Genomic DNA, 21,403 nt, shown 5'->3' with positions numbered 1-21,403 from the left:
ACATCACGTGTCCAGTGCCCCGACTCTCCGCGCGCTTCCATTTGCTGCGAGATTTGAACTTTGCAACTGTGATTCCGAGCTGCTAGTGTGTCCCTCTGGGGTTGCGTTGCCGCATTATTCCACCAACGCTCCATCCCAAGATCCGTGCCATGGCCCCTCGCGGAAGAAAGCGTAAGGCTGGGGCCGCGCCTATCGAGACCGCGGAGAAGCGCGAGAAACCGGCGGAGGGCGCGGCCGTGGTCATTGAGCATTGGTGAGGGGCTGGGGAGTCCAGGAGGGAAGGGGAGAGTAGGCTTTGGCGGCTGGGACTAGAGACCCCATCTGCAATCGCTTGTCTCTGCAGTACGAGCTGACGAGTCTACGGCCGCCATGCTGCTGCCCTGAGCCAGGCCCTGCAACTGGAGGCCCCAGAGGTACCTGTGCAAGTGAACCCGTCCAAGCCGCGGAGGGGCAGCTTCGAGGTGACGCTGCTTCGCCCGGACAACAGCCGTGAGTGAAGGCCGCGATGGAGAAGCGACCCCCGGCCACCTGATAACCGAGAGGACGGGGTACTAATGAGCACCACCTTAATTTGGCTTTATTCGATCCTTTCCCAGGTGTTGAACTCTGGACTGGTATTAAGAAAGGCCCTCCACGAAAGCTCAAATTTCCTGAGTCTCAAGAGGTGGTTGAAGAATTGAAGAAGTACCTTTCATAAAAGAGGTTGGGAAAGAGTCCTCTTACTGAGGTTTGCATTGTGACCAGGGGATGCACACAGGGGTAGACAGAGAACTAAATTGTAGAATTCTAATTCCATGAGTCTATTGTAAATCTTACCCGCTCACTAAAGTGTGACTAACCTCTAGTTAAGGTTTTTCCCTTGTATTGGCAGAACCTTTGCAGTTACTTCACTTTACCTGACTTGGCTTTATTAGTAATCTGGAGATAAGGTATCCTTAGCAGCCCTCCCCACCCCCCAATTATTGGTTACATAGATTTGATTTTTGTCCCTGGTGTTTCATCCATGTTTTTTCAAACATGCATGTTGAGTGATCCCTGATGGAAGGTGAAGTCAATGAGCTCCCGAGTTGTATGTGCAGTGGGGAAGGGGGCACGTCGCCCTTGGTCCTTGTGATTGAACCTTACTCTGATGTTCCCTTCTCTTTCTGCAGCTTTCAGTCCCTGGAGATGTTGAAGCATTTATGATGGTGCATGGCCAAACTTAAGCTATGTACCTGAAGCCATAGTTTCTTCCTTACCAGAAGTGATGGCTCAGTTGTGAGGCATTGTAAAAGTGTTTCAATTGGTTTAATAAAAGTTCAAGTATCTGAGAATGAGGATCAAGTTTAAATTTTGTCTTAAAGAATGGATAGAACAAGCTTTGTGGGGTTGTTGGTCTTTGCATTTTTCATAGTGCAAAGTGTCTGGAAATTCTAAGGCCTATGATAAAATATGTGAAACTTTTAGTATAGAATATTCAGGGCACGGGGAGGAATTAAGAGGGTAGTAGGGGCAGAGAAAGGCAGAGTAGAGAAGTAGAGGCGGCCATGAGCACATGGTGGGGTGGGGGTAGAATGGGGAAGAGAAGGGACAAAGGAGTAAGAGAGCAAGAAACTTATGAAAACATGCATATTGCTGTGTTTGGTGGTGTGCCTACAATCTTAGCTCTTGGAAGGCTGTCAGGGGGACTGGGAGTTCATGGCCAATCTGGCCTACCGGACACCCTGCTTTAAAACAAAACTGTACAAAGCAAATCTGTTTTTTAAAGCAACTTTTTAATCTACTTCTTGGAAGTGGTCATGGAAGTAACATCTTTCTGGCTTTTGTGGCAGCTTTTCCTCGACTTCCCATACTGGCAGTGAGACTGGGCTTTGTGGCACAGGTCTGTAACACTAGCTACAGGAGGCTGAGGCAGAAGTCAAAGTTCAAGGCCATCCTGGGCAATTTTGAGATTCTACTCATCTCATTGATCTACCTAACAGGTCTCATCATCCTCAAACACCCTCTGAATACAACCACAAACAGGTTCAAGGTTTCCTGAATTTTCAGTAACTATAAGATGTCTCATGAAAGGAGAGAGGCCTCATAACTATTCTCATGACCAGAGTTGGGGACCGCAGCTTTGTCGCTGAAAATTGGACTACAAAGAAATACCTTTGTTCATAATTTTCTATTCATGGTATTGCTGTTTGACTTCTGCCTGGTGCACAACCCTGAGGAGGGAGATCAGTGCTGAGAGGAGACAAGCTTGTTTTTCTGCCAAGAAAGCCTTTTGTTGATGAACAGTTGTCACCCTCCTAGGAGCTCTAACCCACCCTCCTGCCTCCACTATGTTAGTATATCTACTTCTGTTTCTGACTCCGATGAAGGGTCAGGCCAGACAGAGGGGACGTAAGTAGACTCCAGCCTCCCCTCCACTGTCCAGTCTACAACATCAATCTCTTCATCTTCAGAACTGCCAGGAAAGGGGTCCAACAGTTCAGGGTTAACAGACACTTCCCTGCCTGCCTTGGGAATAGGATGCAATACCTCATCCATACCTAGGGACACTTCCAGCCCCGTCTCTGCCCAGTTTGAGCATGGAGGAGAGAGGTCACTGTGAGACCTCTGGGAAGGGTCAGAGGAGTCAGGGTGGAGAAGTTTTTCTCCCTGACCATCCAGTGGCTGGGAGCTGGTAATTTCCAGGTCTGGAGTCCAAGAGCCTCTGCTCACCTCAGAGGGCATGACAAGGGGGCTAAAGGGCTCAAATGATTCTGTGTTCTCAGAGCACATGACAAGGGGACTAAACGGCTCTGTTGGCTCTTTGTTCTCACTAACTGGTTCTTTTTCCAATCCTGTGAGGTCTCTGGGCCAGAGTTCCATGTCTGGTAAACACCATTCTTCCCCTTCAATCCAATTCTTTCCTGTTTCTGACAGGTGATAACTTGGGGTTCTGCAGCCCTCAGCTCCAGGACTCTCCAAAGATCCTACCGGTGGCTCAGCAACTGAGTCACAAAGCATAAAGTCCAAAATCTCTTCCAGTTCACTGGTGGCTGCTGCACTTGTGATACGATACTGTTCAGCCTCACAAGGTTGGCCAAGCAAGGTCGTGTCAAATGTGTAGGGCTCTCTGCAGTCAATATTCAACTCAGGCTCCTTCCCTGTCAGCATTGGACTGGACCCAAACTCTGACTTCACGACAGGGTGGTCTGGGGAGTGGCCAGCAGAAAGCAGAATGTCTTGAAGCCTAGGACTCTCAGGGGAGTCCTGACACAGTTGTATTCTAGTAGGTATTTCCTGCTCATTAACCGAGGACAGCAGAGTTCCCAGAGGCTTTTCTACATCTGAGGGTTCTAGGATTTGGGGGATATCTTGAGTGTTTCTGTGGGGAGGCTCCTGTACCACCTCCCAGCAGGTACCATTGACAATCTTTCTAAGTTTTACTCTTCCAACCTGCCCCTCCTCTGCAGAGCTGGAGGTAGGGACTCTGGATTCAGGGCTCTGCTTCTTGTTCCCACCTGTTTTCCCAACATCAGGTGGGTCTGGAGTGCTCTGTAGAGGGCTGACTTCCCCAGGCTTCTGCTTATCCACACCCTGTGCTACTTTACTTACAGTTCTCTGTCTCCAAAGACGCCGGCCAGGGGCTGTGGGCATTGAGCTGGGATCACCTAACATGCTGGAAGGTTTAGACGTATAGACATGGGGTGATGGCTTTGAGCGACTCAGCCTGATCTTTCTGGGCAACAGCTGCTCATCCACAGAAGGGTATAAGCTGGGAAGTGCTGTGGGACCAGGGTTACTCTTGTTTTCCTTAGGCCCTTCTCTCTGACTTGATGGAGATGAGCTTCTTTCTTGAGTCAGGCAAACTCTTGCTTTCTTCTTGAATAGAAGAGTGTCTGACAAGCTATCTGCATTTGGTAGGTTGCTCTTTTTTTGAGCTCCCTCTTCTTCCCCTAAGGACTTCAACTTTACTGCCCCAAGAGGACTAGGAGTTTGGGTGACAGGCAGTGGAGTTCGAGGGCGGCTCCTGGGTACCACCACTCTGGCCGAGATTGGTGCAGCACTTGGTGGTTGTAAGCACTCCCTGTTTAGTCTTCGGCCCTGTGGAGCCTTTACTAACTTCCCACCCTCTAGCTGAAGGGTTTCCAGTTCTGACACTCGGAGCTGACGGGCAGCAGACAGCACATCCTGGGCTTCTTCCTGAGAAACTTCCATCTCTGACGTATACAGGAAGTCCACAAGCTTCCTTAGCGTCTGGATCTTTAGGCCTCCCAGTTCCAGCACCACCTTCCGACCCTGAACTGGCCTTTCCCGCTCCAAGCGTTCTGTGAAGAAGGGACTACAGGCAGACAGGATGCAGCAGTGGGCCGGGACAGCCTCACCTCAAAAAAAAAAAAAAAAAAAAAAAAAAAAAAAAACACAAATAGAATCACACTCATGCTTTTGCTTTGCTTTCATTTGTTTTTAGTCCCAAAACAACAAAAATCACTAATTTGATAATAAATAACTTCAACAGCTTGAAAAGAAAGTGGGAAAATATGAAACAGTATCAGCTAACCAGTGTGCTTAGGGCTTTAAAAAACCTTGTCCGGGCTGGAGAGATGGCTCAGTGGTTAAGAGCACTGACTTCTTCCAGAGGTCATGAGTTCAATCCTCAGCAACCACATGGTGGCTCACAATCATTTGAATGGGGTCTAATGCCCTCTCCCGAAGACAGCTACAGTGTACTCACTTAAATAAAACAAATCTAAAACAACACCCCTCCCCCCCAAAAAAACCTTGTCCAAGTCACATTTGGTGGTGCAAGTCTGTAACATCAGAAATTGATAGGTAGAAACATCAAAAGTTCAGTCATTCCGAAAGCCAGTGTGAGCTATATAAGGTTACTGTTTTGATATTTTTTTTTCTTTTGGTTTGTCAAGACAGGGTTTCTCTGTAAAGTCCTGGCTGTTCTGGAACTCCCTCTGTAGACCAGGGTGGCCTCAAACTCAGAAACCCACCTGCACCTCCCTCTCTCCAGATCGTTGGGATTAAGGTGTAAGATTTTGTTTTCAAAAGACCCAAACAAACATTAAAAGGCTTAATTTCCTAAGTGCTTGACATATTTTGAATCTTTGCAACTAAAATGAAGATATGTTCATTTTAAGACTTTCTACGCCCACAAGAGTAAGGTTGCACAGCACAGTAGGCTCTAGTTCTTTTCTGTGTGTAAAGTGCATTTGTGAAGGGCGATATTTCATGCCATAGCATGAACATGGAAGAGAACAAGCTCAAATGTCAGTCCCCACCTCTCACTTTGACACAGGAGCTCTGTCCTCCATAACGCCAGGCTAGCTGGTCTACAAGTTTCCCAGAATCCTCATGCCCCCGCCTTCCATCTAGGCAAAGGAGCACTAAGACTGGAGGTGTGCACAACCGTCCTGGCTTTATTTGGGGTCTGAGGATTCGAACTCAGGTTCTCACATTTGCCTTGTAAGTTTGTTACCCACAGAAAGATCTCCCTAACTCCTATAGTTTACATTTACTTATTTAGGGTATGTGGAGGCCAGAAGTTGACCTCAGTTGATTTTCTGCCTTATCCTTTGAGAGAGAGCCTATCACTGGACCTCACCAATCTGGCTAGAGAAGCTTGCCAAGAAACCCCAGGAGTCCGTCTGTACATCTCCAGCACTGGGATTATAAGAACATATATATCAAAACACTCAGCTTTTTATATGGGGTTGACAATGAAAACTGAGATATGTGCTTTCAAGGCAAGCACTTGACCAATTCAGCCTTTCCCTTACCCCTATCTATCTGCATAGGTGTGTAAGCATGTGTGTGTGTATGTGTGGGTGTGCTGTAAAATATACATATAGGTAAGAGAACAGCTTGTGGTGTTTTTCCTCACTTTCCTGTGATCCAGGGTCCATCTCTTTCTACATGTGCCCTATGCCAGACTAGCTGTCCTTCGGGCTACCAGGGTTCTGCTGTCCGCTGACTCATATCTCTTTGTAAAGGTGCTGGGATTACAGATAGTTGCACTATATGTTTGGGTATTAGGGCTTCACGCTTAGGTCCTCATGCTTGCACACCTAGGTCTCATATCCAGCAAGACACCTCCCTACCGTCTCATTTGGTTATTTTTGGGCTGAGTACCATATTATCTATTCTGGTTTAAAACTCCCTATGTAGTCAAGAATGATCTGAATTTCTGATCCTCCTGTTTCTACGGGCATGTACCACCATGCCTGGTTTAATCTGTACCCAGGAATTCATAAAAACTATGTTAACACTCGTTCAACTGAGCTTTATGCTCAACTGTTTAAAAAAGATGTATGTATTTATATTTTATGTGTAAGCATGTTCTGTTTGCATAGATGCCCAGTACTTAAGGGAGCCAGGAGGGGGCGCCAGCTCTCTTGGAACTGGATAACCTGAAAGCTGCCATGTCACTGCTGGGAACTGAGCCAAGGTCCTTTGTAAAATCAATACCAGTGCTTTTAACCCTCCAGCCAGCACCACCCTTGCCACTTTTGTTTAACATTTTGTTGTGTTGTTTTTTGAGACAGGCTGGGCTGCAAGATGACTTAGCATGGGAAGGTACTAGCAGCCAACCAAGACTACAGACCTGAGTTCCATCCCTGAAGCCCACAGAATGAAAGGAGAAAACTGATTCCTGCAAGTTGTTTTCTGACCTTCGCCTGTGTGCCATGGTATACCTCCCAGGCCACAAAACAAACATGTATGTGTATGTCACAGAGCACAAGCACACCTTACTGCGTGTGCAGCCTGGGCTGTCTTTGTGATCCTTTTACTTTAACTTCCTAAGTCCTGCCTACCTTCAAGATTTACTTTTTTTTTTTAAATCCAGGTTTAAATTATATATTGAATATTCTGTCCACAGAGATGCATATACACCACATGTGTGCCAGTTGCTAAGAGGGCACTGGATCCCCTGGACCTGAACTTATGGATGGTTATAAGTCAACATGTGGCTGCTAGTACAAAAGTAACAAATGTTTTTAGCCAGTGAGCCATACTTTTCAGTCCCATTCTAGTTTAGTTTTAGGGGTTAAAAATATTAACAGTTTAACTTTAAAAAATTGTTTTATGTTTTACCTACACACACACATATCTGTGCACCATATGTGCTGAGTTACAGACATTTGTAAGCTGAAATGTGGATCCTGGGCATCGAATAAGGATCCTCTGGAAGAACAGTCAATACTCTGAACCACTGAGCTATCTTTTTAGCTTCCCAACAATTTTACTCTCGAGAACTTTGGAAGGACTGGGGATAGAGCTCATTTCATAGAATGTTTGCCTACAACACACAAAAAACCCACCAGGATTGATCCCTAGCTCTGCATCAAATTAGCCATGGTGGTAAATTTAGGAGGCAGCAAAATTCGAAGTCCAAGGTCTTTTTCAGCTACATAGAGTTTGAAGAAAGCCTAGGTTTAATGAGACTCTATCTCAAAACAAAACAAAACAAATTATCCTAAGCCAGTCGTGATGGTAAAATAAAGTCTTCAATCCCAGCCCTGTGGAGGCAGAGGCAAATTTCAGATCCCTGAGTCTGAGGCGTGGCCTACATAGCAAGTACTAGGTTATCTGGGCTACATAGTGAGACCCTATCTCAACAAAACAAACACCACCAGCACGGGGGAGGGGGGGGGGAGACCTCATCCCCTCCCCAAAATAACTAAATAACTGACCTGAAAACAAAAAGCTTTTCATCAACGAGTTTACAATATTTATCAATAATAACATTCTTCTGCAGTTTACCTTGAACTCATTTCATAGGGATTGTTCAATTCAACCTCAGGTCATTTCTTACCCTCTGCCTGCAGAAGAGCATCACAAAACACACCACTCTGCTGCTGGTGATGAAGCTGCAGAAAAGCAACCCGGAGAAACCGGGGGTTCCTGTACAGGATTTTGGAACTGGCAGGAGAACACATGTTGTATTTGGTTAATAAGCCTTCTAGATTTTCCTGGTTCAGATCCCTGTGGGGAGATAATATATTTGAGAGTTATGATTATGCCTAATTTATATTTCTGTCTTTGAAATGGCAGACAATTTAAAAGCTAATGAGTTGAAGAAACATTAGGTGAGAAGGTATGCTGAGAATGACGTGAAGAAAGACTATTATGACAGGGTGAGTCTTGGCTGCGTTCTGAACTAGCCTCGCTGTATTAATATCATACAGGTGACCTAACTTCTCAGAGATTCACTTTTCTCATGCATGAAATGAAAATAACAGTACTTACCTTGTAAGGCTTCTAAAAATTTTTTGAATGAGCTAGACATGGTGGAGCATGTCTCTAATTCCAGTTCTTGGGAGGCAGCGGTAGTATGATCAGGAATTCAAGGACATCCATCCTCCCATAATCAACTAGTTCAAGGCCAGCCTAGGTTATGAGACCCAGTCTCAAACACAGAACAAAACGAACAGAGGGATGGTGGTGCAGGTTGGCAACTGAAGCAACCAGAAAAGGCAGAACTGTGTTTGCGGCCAGCCAGTATGGGCTGCAGGGAGACTGACTCAAGATAAAGTTAAATGAGGCAATACAGGCAAAATTGTTCAGTATAATGTGTGTCTAGCACAAAACATCTTCCCCAAATGTCCGCTGTGGTTATTCAGTCTTTTCTCATCATATTAACACCAAGACCCAACTCTGTAGTGCTAACTACTTGCATTCTTCCTGACCACATCTCAGCATACTCAGTAACTTCACACGTTCAAAGACAATTCTGCCAGCTATAAAAGTTACTCTGGGAAGCCATATGCACGTTCTTCTCACTTATCACACTAACCAGCAGAGGGGGCACAATCAAGACAAAACAGGATTTGGGAGATCTTGCATAGAAACAAGACCACTGTTGATTGACCAAAGTGAGCCAGGCTGACCTCATCAATTTGCAGAATAGGGACTTTTATCCCTGGCTAGGTGACTGGCTAACAGTGATCAAGGACAGATACGCAGTTGAGTCTTCTCCACCCAAATAAAATGAAAATTCTGACTTACACTTCTAGCTTATGGTTGTGTGTATGCGCCATCACCCCTTCCCCACCACAACTCACTGTACAGCTGTGTGTTCTTTTTCCGATATGGTTATGTAGTTTTGTCAGGTAGCACCGAAGAGTTCACGTAGTCCAAATAGTTCACGTCAAAACTATCAGGAAAGAAAAGAGGCAGTAAGTAAATTACGAAAGCGAAGCATCAGCTGGGCTTGGTGACCGACCCTATGTCTGTAATCTTCCGGAGGCCAAGGCAGGACTATGTTTCAGACCAGCACTGGCAATTTAGTGAGCTCCACTCTCAAAATATTGTTTGAAAAGGACTTATGGTACAGTTCAGAGACAGAAGCCTTGCCTGGCATATGCGAGGCCTTATACCCAAGAGGATGGAGTGGCGGTGAGAAAGACTACCAATTTTCATCCCAGCCATAGGAAATGTAGGCAATAGAAGCACCTGTTGTAAGGGTGCCAGAAGGATTTCCAAAACATCAATGCCTAGCCTTGTCCTCAGACCCAACCTGGAATTGTTTTGCAATAGAATGTGTTCCTGTTGTCCTCTGTTTCCTCTGGTCCTCTTGTCCACTTGCTTTGTTCCCTCCTAAAGTCCGTCTTCAAGCTCAAAGCAGCACAGCCTCAGCAACAGCCTCAGCAGCCTCAGCGATCCCCACCAGAAACAAGAAAACGAGGGTTAGCGGAGAAGGCCCTGCAGAGCAGGTCACCCCGCACGCCGTGGGCCCCCAGGCCCAACTCCTCTGAAAGGGGTCTTCGGCGCGAGGGTTTCTGGGAATGGAGCAAGGAGCTGGTGAGGCCTGAGACCAGGGCTGGCCCTCACGGACTCCGCTGCCTTTGCCCGCACGGGTTTTGTAGTTTCTCCTTGGTGCCCCCAGGCCGCTGCGGGTCTCCAGCTCCCACATGCACCGGGGCAGGGATGAGGACGTGGGTCTGAGGCCACGCGGCCCAAGCTACACACCCCGCGCGGCCACCCTCGCGCCCCGGGCGTCGAAGGCTCCTGACGACTTCCTTCCTCCGCCCGTCGCACCTCCGCGCGCCACGATGCGTCATCCCCATTGGACGGCCGCTCGCGGGAGAGCCAATCAGAAGAGGAGGCGCACTGTGGCGGGAGGCCAGGTATCGAGGGAGTTGAGGCTGAGGGAAGATGTCTGGGCTGCGAGAGGTAGGGGGCACGGGCCTGCACGGGAGGGATTCTTCTGGAATCTGCCTTGTCCCGGAGCACATGGAGGACAGGGCCAAGACTTCCACTTAAATAGGGAGGGCTCCGAGGCGGTTGGGGTACATTCTTTTGGTTCTTCTTGAAGAGGCTGCAAATAACCTTTGATCTGGCTAGACCCTTCTAGACTTTTTGGGGGGGAAAAAGATATTTTCTAAGACTAGAGAGGTTCAGGGAAAACAAACATAAATGTTTTCTAAGACTAGAGGGTCAGGAAAAAAAAATCACAAATCACTGGACTGGTTTCTGAAACCCCCACACACTTCACCCCGTAATCCCCATGGATTCAGTTCCAGCCCCGAATCTCAGAGAATGAGTCTGGGAATGGCGGTAGCACATGCCTTTAATCCCAGCTCTGGGAAGGCAGAGAAGGGCATATGTATCTCTGAGTTCCAGGCCACCCTAAACTCCGTGAGTTCTAGGATAGTCAGAGCTATGTAGAGAGAACACCAAAACAACAACAAAACCACTGGGCCTGGGCGTGGTGGTTCATACTATTAGTTCCAGCAGAAGCAGAGGCAGATAGATATCTGTGGGTTGTGGCCCATCCAGATTTACAAATCGAGTCCAAGACATCTAAGGCTCTGTTACACAGACAAACCCTGTCATGAAAAGCCAAACCAAAACAGAATTGATTGTGCAGGTACAATTCCATTGTGGGTTATTCTGTGGAAGTGTAAGGAAAATATTTTATCCCCTTATTAATATATTTTTATCAAATCTAAGATAATTAAAAAAAATACTTATTTTATGTGTATGAGTGCTATGTCTCCATGCACACCAGAAGAGGGCATCAGATCCCATTACTGATGGTTGTGAGCCACCATGTGGTTGCTGGGATTTGAACTCAGGATCTCTGGAAGAGCAGTCAGTGCTCTTAACCTCTGAGCCATCTCTCCAGCCCCCAAGATAAATGTTAAGAAATAGATATTGTTGGTTGGTTGGCTTGTTTTTTAATGTTTATTGTTTGTTTTTAATCAAGTACCATTTTGTGGTAGTAAAATTTATTTCCTCCCTTCCTCCCCCCCCCCCCCCCCCCCCGCCTCTTAGGGGTGGTGTGTAGTTCAGAATGTTCTGGAACTCACTTTGTAGACCAGGCTGGCCTCCAACTCAGAGGTCCACCTGCCTCTGCCTCCCAAGCGCTGAGACTAAAGGCATGTGGTAGTAAGACCTGTAAAATGAATGATACAAAACCATCCTACCGAATGCTTCAAAAATAGCTAATGCTGGGTGCATAGCCACCAGAGAGGATAGAGAGGAATAAAAATACCCCGTTTTTCTTTTGTACAAATAGCCAGTGTTTAGAAAGAGTTTTTTATTTCATTATGTCATTCAAAGCCTCAGCCTGTTTTAGACTAGCATCAAGGCTGGGTATGGTGGCCTGCACTTCTAACCTCAAAAGCCGAGACAGAGGCCAGTTTGTGCTGTCTCAAAAAAGAAGAGGAAAGAGAAGACAGAGCCAAAGAAGGAAAAAGAAAGGAGGAGGAGAAATGGGTGGAAGGGGTTAGAGATGTATGTCAGTAGAGTGCTTGCTTAGCATAGGTGGGGTTAAATTTTCATACCCAATAAGAAGTGGAAATCCAAAAAGCTCTGGTGGGGAAGCAGAAGCAACAGAACTTCAAGGTCATGCTTAGCTACATAGGCAGTGTAAGACCCACCTGGGCCACATGGGATAATCTCAAAACCTAAGATGGCAGTGGTGGCAGCAGTGGTGGTGGTGATGATGGGTTTGCTGGTGAAGATGCTTTAGCAGCTGAAGATGCCTGCTGCTGAGCTAGCTGACCTGAGCTTTATCCCTGGGACCCACATGTTTGAAAGTCATCCTCTGACCTCTATCTATGAGCAGATAAATAAATAAATACATAAATAGATGTGATTCATTTAAAAAGGATAACAGAACTAGAGTGATTGGAATGCGTGGCATCTACACTGTGCCCTATCTGCTGGTTCTGACTTCCTTCCTGTGTTGTTAATTACTGAAACAGGGCTTCTTTATACAGGCTGAGTGTGTACTTTAATACACAGCTATTTAATTCTCAGCCTCAATCACGTTTCTCTGTTTTTACTTAAAAAAAAAAAAAAAAAAACCAACAACAACAACAGGAACTCATACTGTTGCTTAAGACTTCCTCAAATTAACAATTCTCTTGCTCAGCTTCCCCAATAGATGTGGTTACCGGTGTCTACCACCATGCCCAACTTCCCCCCCCCCCCTCTCTTTGTTCTTACTGTGTAGACCAGATTGGCCTAGACCTCAGAGATCTGTCTGCCCCTGTCTTCTAAGTGTTGTGGACCACCATGCTCAGCTTCTGTTTCTTTTTAGACATACCCTTTTCCCTCCAGGTTGCTTTTTTGTTTATAGGTGTGGAAGTTAAATTTTTGAACATTATTGAACACTGAATATAATGTTCCATGGATTGAAAACAAAAGAGAAACAAAAAATAAGAAATAAAAGGGAAAAACCAGCCATGCGTGTTTGAAATGTATTTCAATTCATTAGCTGATTTTTGTTTTAATTTAATTAATTTATTTGAGCCAGTGTTTGACTATTTGGTCCTAGCTGGACTTTATATGGTCCAGGCTAGGCGTCCTGTTTCTGCTTCCCTAGTGTTGTTTGCCTTTAGAAATTATCTTTGGCTTTTGAACTTGGCAGGGATGAAGTCTAAACATAGAAGATATCCTGAGTAGTAGGCGAAGATTCTTAGATAATGTGATAGCTCTTACTCTTATTTTCTGGACAATATATATTTTTTCCTTTCTACTTTGGTTAAAAACTAGATCGTATCACACAAATGTAATGTGTCTTTGGCCGCTATAGAGTAAATATGAGGGTCTTCATGAAGGTAAACTAAATACAGGAGGGTAGCTACTGGCTATATCAGCCTGATGAAGGGAGCAGGAATGGAGTTCCAGGTTAGACGAAGAAAGGTCTGATTATAGCTAATTGAAATGACTGTCCTATGTGAAGTATTTACATCTGGTGCCTTGAAAGGACAGGGAATCTGCCACCTTGGTGAGGCTTCATTTTCTAGCTGTAAAATGGCGGTACTCTTTCCTTTGTACCACTTCAGAAGATTGAGGCATACAGTCCAAATCGTATTTCACTTGGCAGATGCTTCCTTGGTTACATTGCTTAGCAGTGGTGAACCACTGAGAACTAAGAGGGGGTGTCAGGATAAACACTGGCCACACCAATTCTTTGACTAAAACTAAAATTTAATACCGTACTGTGTGTGTGTCTCTGTGTGAGTGCCGGGCATGTGCAGGTGCTCACAGAGACCAAAAGAGGGCGCTCCGTTCTCAGGAGCTAGAGCAGCAAGTGTGGATCATCACTGGTGGGTCTGGGACCTGACCTGTGGAAGAGCAGGAAGTTCTCTTAATACTGACCTGTCTCCCTAGCCTCTTTTGGGTTTTTTTTTTTTTTTTTTTTTTTTTTGTTTGCTTTTTCATTTGTTTGGTTAGTTGGTTGGTCTGGTTTGCTTTTGAACCCAGCTGGAACTTGCTGTGTAAATGAGCTGGCTTTGTGCCTACAGAGGTGTATTTGTCCTCACCTCAGAGTACTGCCATCACAAGTCAGCCTCCTTTTCCCTGTCTTTAAGTGATTCTGTGTGTGTGGTTGTTTTGCCTGATGTATCTCGGTACTATATTGTGTGTCTGGTGCCTTTGGAGGCCAGAAAAGGGACTAAGATCCCCTTGAACTGGAGTCACAGATGGTTTGTGAGCTGCCACATGGTGCTGAGAATGGAACCCGGTGCTCTAGAAGAGATCTAGTGCTCTTAGATGCTGAATCGTTGTCCTTGTTGTTGTTACTATTATTGTTGTTGTTTTAAGAGAAAGGATCTCATGTAGCCAGACCTTGAATTTGCAAAGTAGCCAAGGAAGACATTGAACTTCTTCTGATCTTCCTTCTGGGATGACAGGTGTTTGCCACCACACCTGTTTTATGAGGTGTTGGGAATGGAACTTAAAGCTTCACTCATACTCAGCAAACACTAGCAACATGCACACATCTGACCCACAATTCATTCTTTAAAACTCTTTTGGTGCTGAGCGGTGGTGGCATGTGCCGGGAATCCTAGCACTTGGGAGGCAGAGGCAGGTGGACCTCTGAGTTGGAGGCTAACCTGGTCTACAGAGTGAGTTCCAGAACAACCAGAGCTACACAGAGAAATCCTGTCTCAAAGAAAAAAATTAAAAATTCTTTTGATGAAGCCTCACGTAGCTCAGTCAAATCTACTATATAGCTGAGGATGGTCTTGAACTCATGATCCTCCTGCCTCTTCCATCTTCCAGATGCTAGGGTTATAGGAAGCATGTACACTACAATGCTCATTGTAATAATCCACTTTGCTTTGTTTTTTAAATTACATTATAATTAGTGTTGTGTGAGTACATTCCGATGTGAATGTGTCACAACCAAAGGACATGTGAGACTTAGTTCTGAAAAGCAAAAGTGACTTTTGTGTATTTTTATTCTTTCAACAGACTTGTTTGTGTGATGTGTGATTCACAGACTAGAGAAGCACGTCAGGGTTCTGCTCCGTCACTCTCTTTGAATTATTTTACTTATCTTATGTATGAGTACACTGTCTGTCTTCAGACACACCAGAAGAGGACATCAGATCCCATTACAGATGGTTGGGAGCCACCATGTGGTTGCTGGGAATTGAACTCAGGACCTCTGGAAGAGCAGACAGGACTCTTAACCACTGAGCCATGGCTCCAGCCCAGCTCTGGCACTCTCTAACTCACTTCTCTAGGTTTGGGCCTGGGTTGGCGATTAGCAAACTGCAGTGACCCTCTGAGCTCCCCACCTCCAATCCATAGGCACTCGTGTAGCCATGTCTGGCTTTTTACGTTGGTGCTATCATCCAAACTAGGTCCTCATGGTTGAGCAGCTAGTGAGCAGTTATCCACTGAACCTTCTCTCCAGGGAGAGGTAGTCATTTCCGTTTTATAGTTAAGGGAACTGGGGTTCAGAGACTATATTATTTGGCTAAGGTCTCATAGTGGTGCAGACATCTGAACTTGTAGAGGTGTAGCTGGAAGCCAGCAGTTTGACTGCAGTCTCTCTTAGCCATTATAGATTATGAAAGCTTTACGCAGATACATTTTGCAGTAGCCAATAGGAACACACACCTATTATCCCAGCACTCAATAGACAGACACAGGGGATCTCTGTGAGCTCAAAGCCAGCCAGCCTGGTCTAGATATCAAGAGTTCTAGGCCAGTCAGGGAACATAATGAGACTCTGTCTCAAAAAAAAAAAATTTAAAATGGGACTAGAAGAGGTCTCAATGGGTAAAGGTACTTACCGCCAAGATAGTGGCCAAAGTTTAACCCCCTGGACCCACATGGAAGAAGGAGAGAAATGGTTCCTGAAAATTGTTCTCTGACCTGAATATGACTTCTGTGGTGCATGTGCACCCATGCATACACAAATACACATATATAAATCTAATTAAAATATATGGAAAAACCTTCTAGTTTGTCATCTTTGTTTAGTAGTTAGCGAATAACTGATAGCAGTTTTACCAGGTGGTACTATACCTTCAACCCTGTCACTCAGAAGTCAAAGGCACAGGGTGTTTGAGTTTGAGGCAAGCATGGGGTAGAGTGAGATCCTGTGTTAAAGAAAACAAAGCAACCCCCTCATCCAAGAAAAAACAACCCCTTCCCCTCCTAAACTTTAGAGGAATTCAGAGGAAAACCTCTATAATATTTTATTTAGGTCAAATAAAAAAGTCAGGTAATTTTGAGATGACTAAAAGATAGCATTCTCTTAATTACTTTAACGATGATATTCTTAACTATTCTAAACTCTTTGTTTATTGGATTCTGCTTACTGTCCCAGGCAAACCCGTATTGTTTTGATGGGAAGATAGTGCTGTTCTTCAACAGCTCAGTAGATTCTGCTTCCTTTTAGTTTAGAGTGGCTAACAAACTATTAACAAGTCTAAGCATTTGTTTTCTTCGTTAGCTTTTAATTCAATTAAACCAAAACAATGACATTGAGAGTTTGTCTCAGATATTTCTCACCATCCCAATCAACACATAACCCTGTTTCTGGGATTTCTCCCCCCTTCTTTCCTGGCTTCCTTTGGGAAAATGCTTTGGGGAAGAAACCAGCAAACCAAACCACAGCAGGTAAAGAAAGTAAGCAATTTTCTGTTTTCCCACCCTGATAGGAAGGGAAAGGGAACAAGACTCATCAGAGAGAACCGAGCCCTAGGCGTGCCGTTCTAAAAAGCTTTGTTATTTAGCGCTATCGTCCCCTCCCCCCAGCTCTGCAGTAATTCCTCAGAGATTGTATAGTCTACGCTTTAAATATATATATATATATAAAACTTCCTCGTCTTTCTACCCCCCTCCTTTTTTTTTTTTTAATTTCCTATAATAAAGTTTCCTATTGGATAAGGTCAGCTCCCTGATTTATGCCTGTTTCCTATTGGAAGCTCGCAGGGGCTGACATCACTTAGGAAAGCTAGGGTAGGGCTGCCAGATCAGTTTGTCACCACCCAGGCTCTCCTGCCTTTGGCTGGGTGCAACTTCCATTTTAGGTGTTGGATCTGAGGGGAAAAAGAGAGAGAGAGTGGGAGAGAGAGAGGGAAAGGGAGAAAGAGAGAAGAGAGCGAGCAAGAGGGAGGGCGGGAGAGAGAGAGCGAGCGAGAGAGACGGACACGGAGGGAGGGGAGAAAGGCAGGAAAGATCGTGGACCGAGGAAGAGGAAGAGGCGGCGAACCTCGCTGGATTTGTCGTTCTCAGCACATTGGTGAAGCTTTGGGTTTGTTTCTTGAAGGACTGGCTTTAGAAGTCCACATTTGAGGTGTGTGCTTTTACATTTTTCCCTTTTATTAAAAGGTGTGTGTAACTAGTTGGGAAAGGGGTAACTCAAGTGGAATTTTTTCTTGATGGTAACTGGAGGCACTTTTAAAAGGGCGAGGAAGCCTGCTAATGCTGACGGTGAATTTTAATCTATTTTTTCTACTTTTAATACTTTGGAGGTTTCTTGGTGTTTTATTTAATTAAGGAAAAGGTAAAACGTACAAGACCTAGAAACAAACTAGGTCTAATACCGGAAGCTGGTTAGAACCAGGGGCAGAAGTTGTGTAAATTACATTTTGTATGTACTTTTATTTTATTTTTTCTGGATTTAGCTAACATACTTTTTTTCAGAGCTCAAAAAGTTGGGGTTTTTTTGGCATGTTGTGTGTGGGTTGGGAAAGGAATTTTTTCTGGTCGGAAGCTAGTCGTACAGATGGCTCTTACCATGTTTCGGAACTTTTAGCCCCTCGCCTTTGAATTCGCGGCGGTGGACAGTTGCAGGAAGCTTTCGGGTCCCTACCGTGTGTTCTCTCCCAGCGTGACCGGCCCGGAGGGTCTCAGCGCTGCTGTCCTGGGCGGGTCCTCTTTCACTTCTCCAGGTGTGGCGGTGGGTGGGGGCCGCTGTCGCCGGCGGGGAGTCGCTTTGCCTGGTGAAAACTAATGGGTCTGTGTAACTGAATTGCTACTTCTTTCTTTCTTTTCTCTTTTTGTCCTAAAAGTTCTTTTAATGCCACAGATTTGAGAAGGTGTTGTGTGTTAAACTTGCAGATATGATCCTGTTGGCCCTTCAGGGATAAGGAAATTCAAATCATGCTTTCTGTAAACAGCAGGTCACCTGAAAATCTTTTTTCAGCCCCTTTGGTCTCTGAAAGGTTTGTAGATTGTGAATAGACAGGCGAAGAGAAACCACTTAATGAAAACTTGGGGTTTTAAAGCACATTTGAGAAGGCGCAAAGGGAATTTCATTTTTAAGCCACTGGCAAGATGCTTTTTAGGTGTCTTTGTTTGCTTGTTCGGTTAACTTACCATTAAGTTAGGACACTGTGTTAAAGCTAAAGGCCCGTGACTGGTCATGTTTTACAGTTGACCTTAAGATTTGCTTGATTTTGCTTTTTGTACATTCTTGGAAATGTACATATCCTAGATAATTATATAGCCAACTCCACAGTAGCTGGAAAATAGGTACTTCTTTTAAAGTGGGAATCAGTTTGGAAATTAGAGCCGGAATAGATATTGCTGTAATTGTAGCAGGATGGGTCTTAATATGTAAGCTCCTCATCCCTTCAACTGACCAGAATCTTTACTTCTGACTCCGTAGGCCCTGCCCCCATTCCTTTTAGTCTAGAACATTTCCTTGAGTATTTTTCTACAGGAAGACTTTCCTTGCAAGATGGTTTTGTCCTTGTGCGGTTGTGGCTTCTGGAGGAAACAAGTTTTGTTCCTCTTTTCCTTTCCATATAATTTAGGTAAGGATTACAGAAAAAAATCTGACGTGTGGACCTCAGAATTAAAATTAGTAATTGAAAAGAAAAAAAAAAAAAAAGACAGTCTGTTGGGCTATAGTTCTCATTTCCAATTTTTCAATTTCCCTTTGAAATGCTTTTCCAAGGAGGTTTCTTGGTGTGTCTTTGGAGGGTCGGTCTGTTGCTGTGTTTGCGTCAGTTTCTCACTCAACCTTTAGGGGGAGGGCTGAGAGTGAAGGAGTACAAAGGCAGTTTGAAAATAGGTTCTGGATGACTGCTGGCGATCGGGGTCCGGCTTGCAAACTGGGCTTTGTGGAGCTGCGGTGCACAGCATTAGGGTCCAGGACTATTTATAAACTAAGGCATTGTTTGGCCTGCCAGATACACAGCCTTTCGAGGTGATAGATGGAAGATTTTTGTCTTTTACTTCACCTTCCCTGGTTCCTTCAGGAATTATAGGAAAGGGTACAGATAAGTAAATCTTTTATTTTGCTATTATTTTTGTTTTCTGTGCTTCTTATTTTGGGTTTGGGGTGAAAATGATGATGATGAGTGTGGATTGTACAGATTTCCATTTCGTTTGCTTTAATGTGGGATTCAGTTAGTTTCTTTGTTATGTGAGTAAGGTAGTGGGTCTGTGTTTCAGGTGTGTGTGCTTGGGTAGAGTTCTAGTGCCTTTCTTAGGAGGCCAGTGTGGACAGCCAGGGGAGTCATCATGATCTCAGCTGGTCTAAAATTGGGACTCTTGGAGATCTTAGAAAGAAGCTTCCTGTTATCATCTGGCAGCCGTAGGTTTATCAAATAATTGTTCCTTAGGAACAGATGAGACAGGATGCTGGCAGATAAATTCAGCTTAGATCACTGTCAATTGCAATAGCAAAATATTTAGCTCCGAATAATTTATTGCTTTCTATTGTGGTACATGCCTGCCCTCGTTTGTACCTTCTGGGTCTTCCTGTCTGTCCCCTCCCCTCCCTGTCATTGTTTTACTGTGTGCTAAGCATTTTGCATAGACTACCTAATTTCTAACGATTTTTTAAAAATGAATTTGAGACAAAGAAGCTGGGGTTTGCTGAACATCTCATTATTTAAACGGTGGAGGTCAGGATTGACCCTGGTCTGACTGATTACAGAGCCAGTGAATTTAACAAGGGCGCGTTGCCATTACCCAAAGAGAACGGACATAACAGCTGGGACTAAAATAAGTGAAGCCTTGCTATATAGCAGGAAGGTTTTAGTACTCACAGATGACAGATGGCTACTCGTTCCCTGTTTGGGTGGCACATGTAAGAGACCAGTTTCTTTAGAGCAAGTGAGAGCTGAATGTGCTGGCATAGGTATGTGGCCTAAAAGCAGGGGTCATGTTATATGCATGCTACTGCTGTCCTAGTCCTTTTTTCCCCTTCAGTGCTGGGAATTGAACTTGGCTCACACAGGCGAGGCAAGTACTCTGCCACTGAGCTCACCCTTCACCAGTCCTGCTTGCTTATTTGTTTGAGACAGGGTTTCTCCATGTAGCCCAGGTTGTCTTGGAACTCTGTAGACTAGGCTGGCCTTTGAACTCCCAGAACTTGAACTCGCTGCCTCTGCCTCTTAAGTGCTGGGAGTAATGGCATGCACCACCATGTCCTGTAGCTCTTTATTTTAACTTCTGGGATTTGGCTCAACCTTCGTTTGCTTATTAGTGAACTTCTGTCTTCTAGAGAATTTTCAGCTCTTTGGGTTGAATGAGAAGCTTGTAGGAGGTGGTTGTAATAAGTGTATCATTCTGTACTAAAAATTGTCTTTCAGTCTAGAATTCGAGCAGCTTGTGTGTAGGTACTGTCTCCCCTCGTTACCTTCTGCAGTGTCTGCTACAAACTGAGGAGCTCAGTACGTCTTCTTTAATTAAGGTACTTGATGGGAATTAGTGGGGACTGAGAAGGTTTAAATGGGGACAGGAATCAGAACAACATGAATTAATTACATTCCCATGTAATTTGGACACTTTCACTGTAACCTGTGGTTTAGATTTTTTATTTATTCCCTACCACGTTTCTGTTTATATGTATTTCACCGTGGGAGGTGGGGAAGGGCAGGCACCGGCTCCTGCTAAGGCCAGGTGTGTGGAAGTCAGGACAGTCAGGGCATGGGAGGGGATCTGTTCTCTTTCCTGGTGTGGTTCTTACTCGAGCCTGGTGTCAAGTTCCTTTTTATCCCTGAGACATTTCACCAACCCTAATAATTTCTTTGGGGTGTAACTGAGGATCACCTTGAAATTGTGATCCCTTCTGACCCTTCTGAATGCTGGTACTAAAGACACATGTCACCACAACTAGCTCTTAAACATGGCTTCTGGAAATAATGAAAGATCTTTAAGGTTTAGCTTTTCTTGGCAGGCAGTCTAAAGAGCAGTGTAAGAAGTAAGGTGCATTTATTTAGTTCATAGCTTAGGCAGCTGCTGCCTTCAGTCAGTGAAGACAGCCTGTCCATTTTCTGGGGAAAACATGGAGAGCAGTAAGGAAGAATGTTCTTACCCCTGCTTGGATCAGTGTTTTAACACTAACAAAACATGAAGATCTTGGGATGATAGTTTTTGATTATGAGTGCTTCAAAGAAAATGTATTTGATGTCATTTTTCCCCCTCTCTACAAGTCTCATTTGAGACATGGTCTCCTTAACTTGGCTGATCTTCAACTCTTGATTTTGTCTCCCGAGTGCTGGAATTATAGGACTAGGCTATTACACTTGATGCTATGTGTTCTTTTTTGTAGGAGATTTTGTGTGTGTCAGGGTTAGCCCAGGAGAGCACACACATGGTGACTCACAACCATCTGTGTAACTCCTCTGTGGGCACCAGGTGTGCATAGTGCACGTGTGTACGTGTAGGCAAGACTCCTATATACATAAAATAAAAATAAGCAAATGCATGCTACATGAAG

The 21,403-nt window shown here is 44.7% G+C and overlaps 3 protein-coding genes across 7 annotated transcripts in view; 2 read left to right on the top strand and 1 right to left on the bottom strand.

The window, feature by feature from the left end:
* Nucleotides 1-26: 26 nt before the first annotated feature.
* On the top strand, nt 27-1,301 carry SELENOH (selenoprotein H). Of its 2 annotated transcripts, none has more exons than XM_080927181.1 (4): nt 27-253; nt 344-489; nt 597-702; nt 1,152-1,301. In XM_080927181.1, the coding sequence occupies exons 1-3, from the start codon at nt 150-152 to the stop codon at nt 695-697; spliced, it is 351 nt and encodes a 116-aa protein (XP_080783307.1). In that variant the 5' UTR covers nt 27-149; the 3' UTR covers nt 698-702; nt 1,152-1,301. The 2 variants fall into 2 exon arrangements, with proteins under 2 accessions (XP_080783307.1, XP_080783308.1); XM_080927182.1 differs by having other exon boundaries at nt 597-727.
* A 1,006-nt stretch (nt 1,302-2,307) lies between these two features.
* Nucleotides 2,308-7,904, bottom strand: BTBD18 (BTB domain containing 18; the record flags this gene model as incomplete). Its single annotated transcript, XM_080927185.1, has 2 exons — nt 2,308-4,340; nt 7,781-7,904. The coding sequence occupies 2 exons, from the start codon at nt 7,902-7,904 to the stop codon at nt 2,308-2,310; spliced, it is 2,157 nt and encodes a 718-aa protein (XP_080783311.1).
* Nucleotides 7,905-16,798: 8,894 nt separating this feature from the next.
* CTNND1 (catenin delta 1) overlaps nt 16,799-21,403 on the top strand; it is a 46,066-nt gene continuing 41,461 nt past the window's right edge. For all 4 annotated transcript variants that reach the window (XM_080927915.1, XM_080927914.1, XM_080927913.1 and 1 more), the window contains exon 1: nt 16,799-17,020. The gene's annotated coding sequence lies outside the window, so the exon portion shown is untranslated. The remainder of the gene's footprint in view (nt 17,021-21,403) is intronic.

This window comes from Micromys minutus, assembly GCF_963924665.1.
Source record: "Micromys minutus genome assembly, chromosome: 13".
Taxonomy (NCBI): Eukaryota; Metazoa; Chordata; class Mammalia; order Rodentia; family Muridae; genus Micromys; species Micromys minutus.
This window is presented reverse-complemented; position numbering and strand designations above follow the sequence as displayed.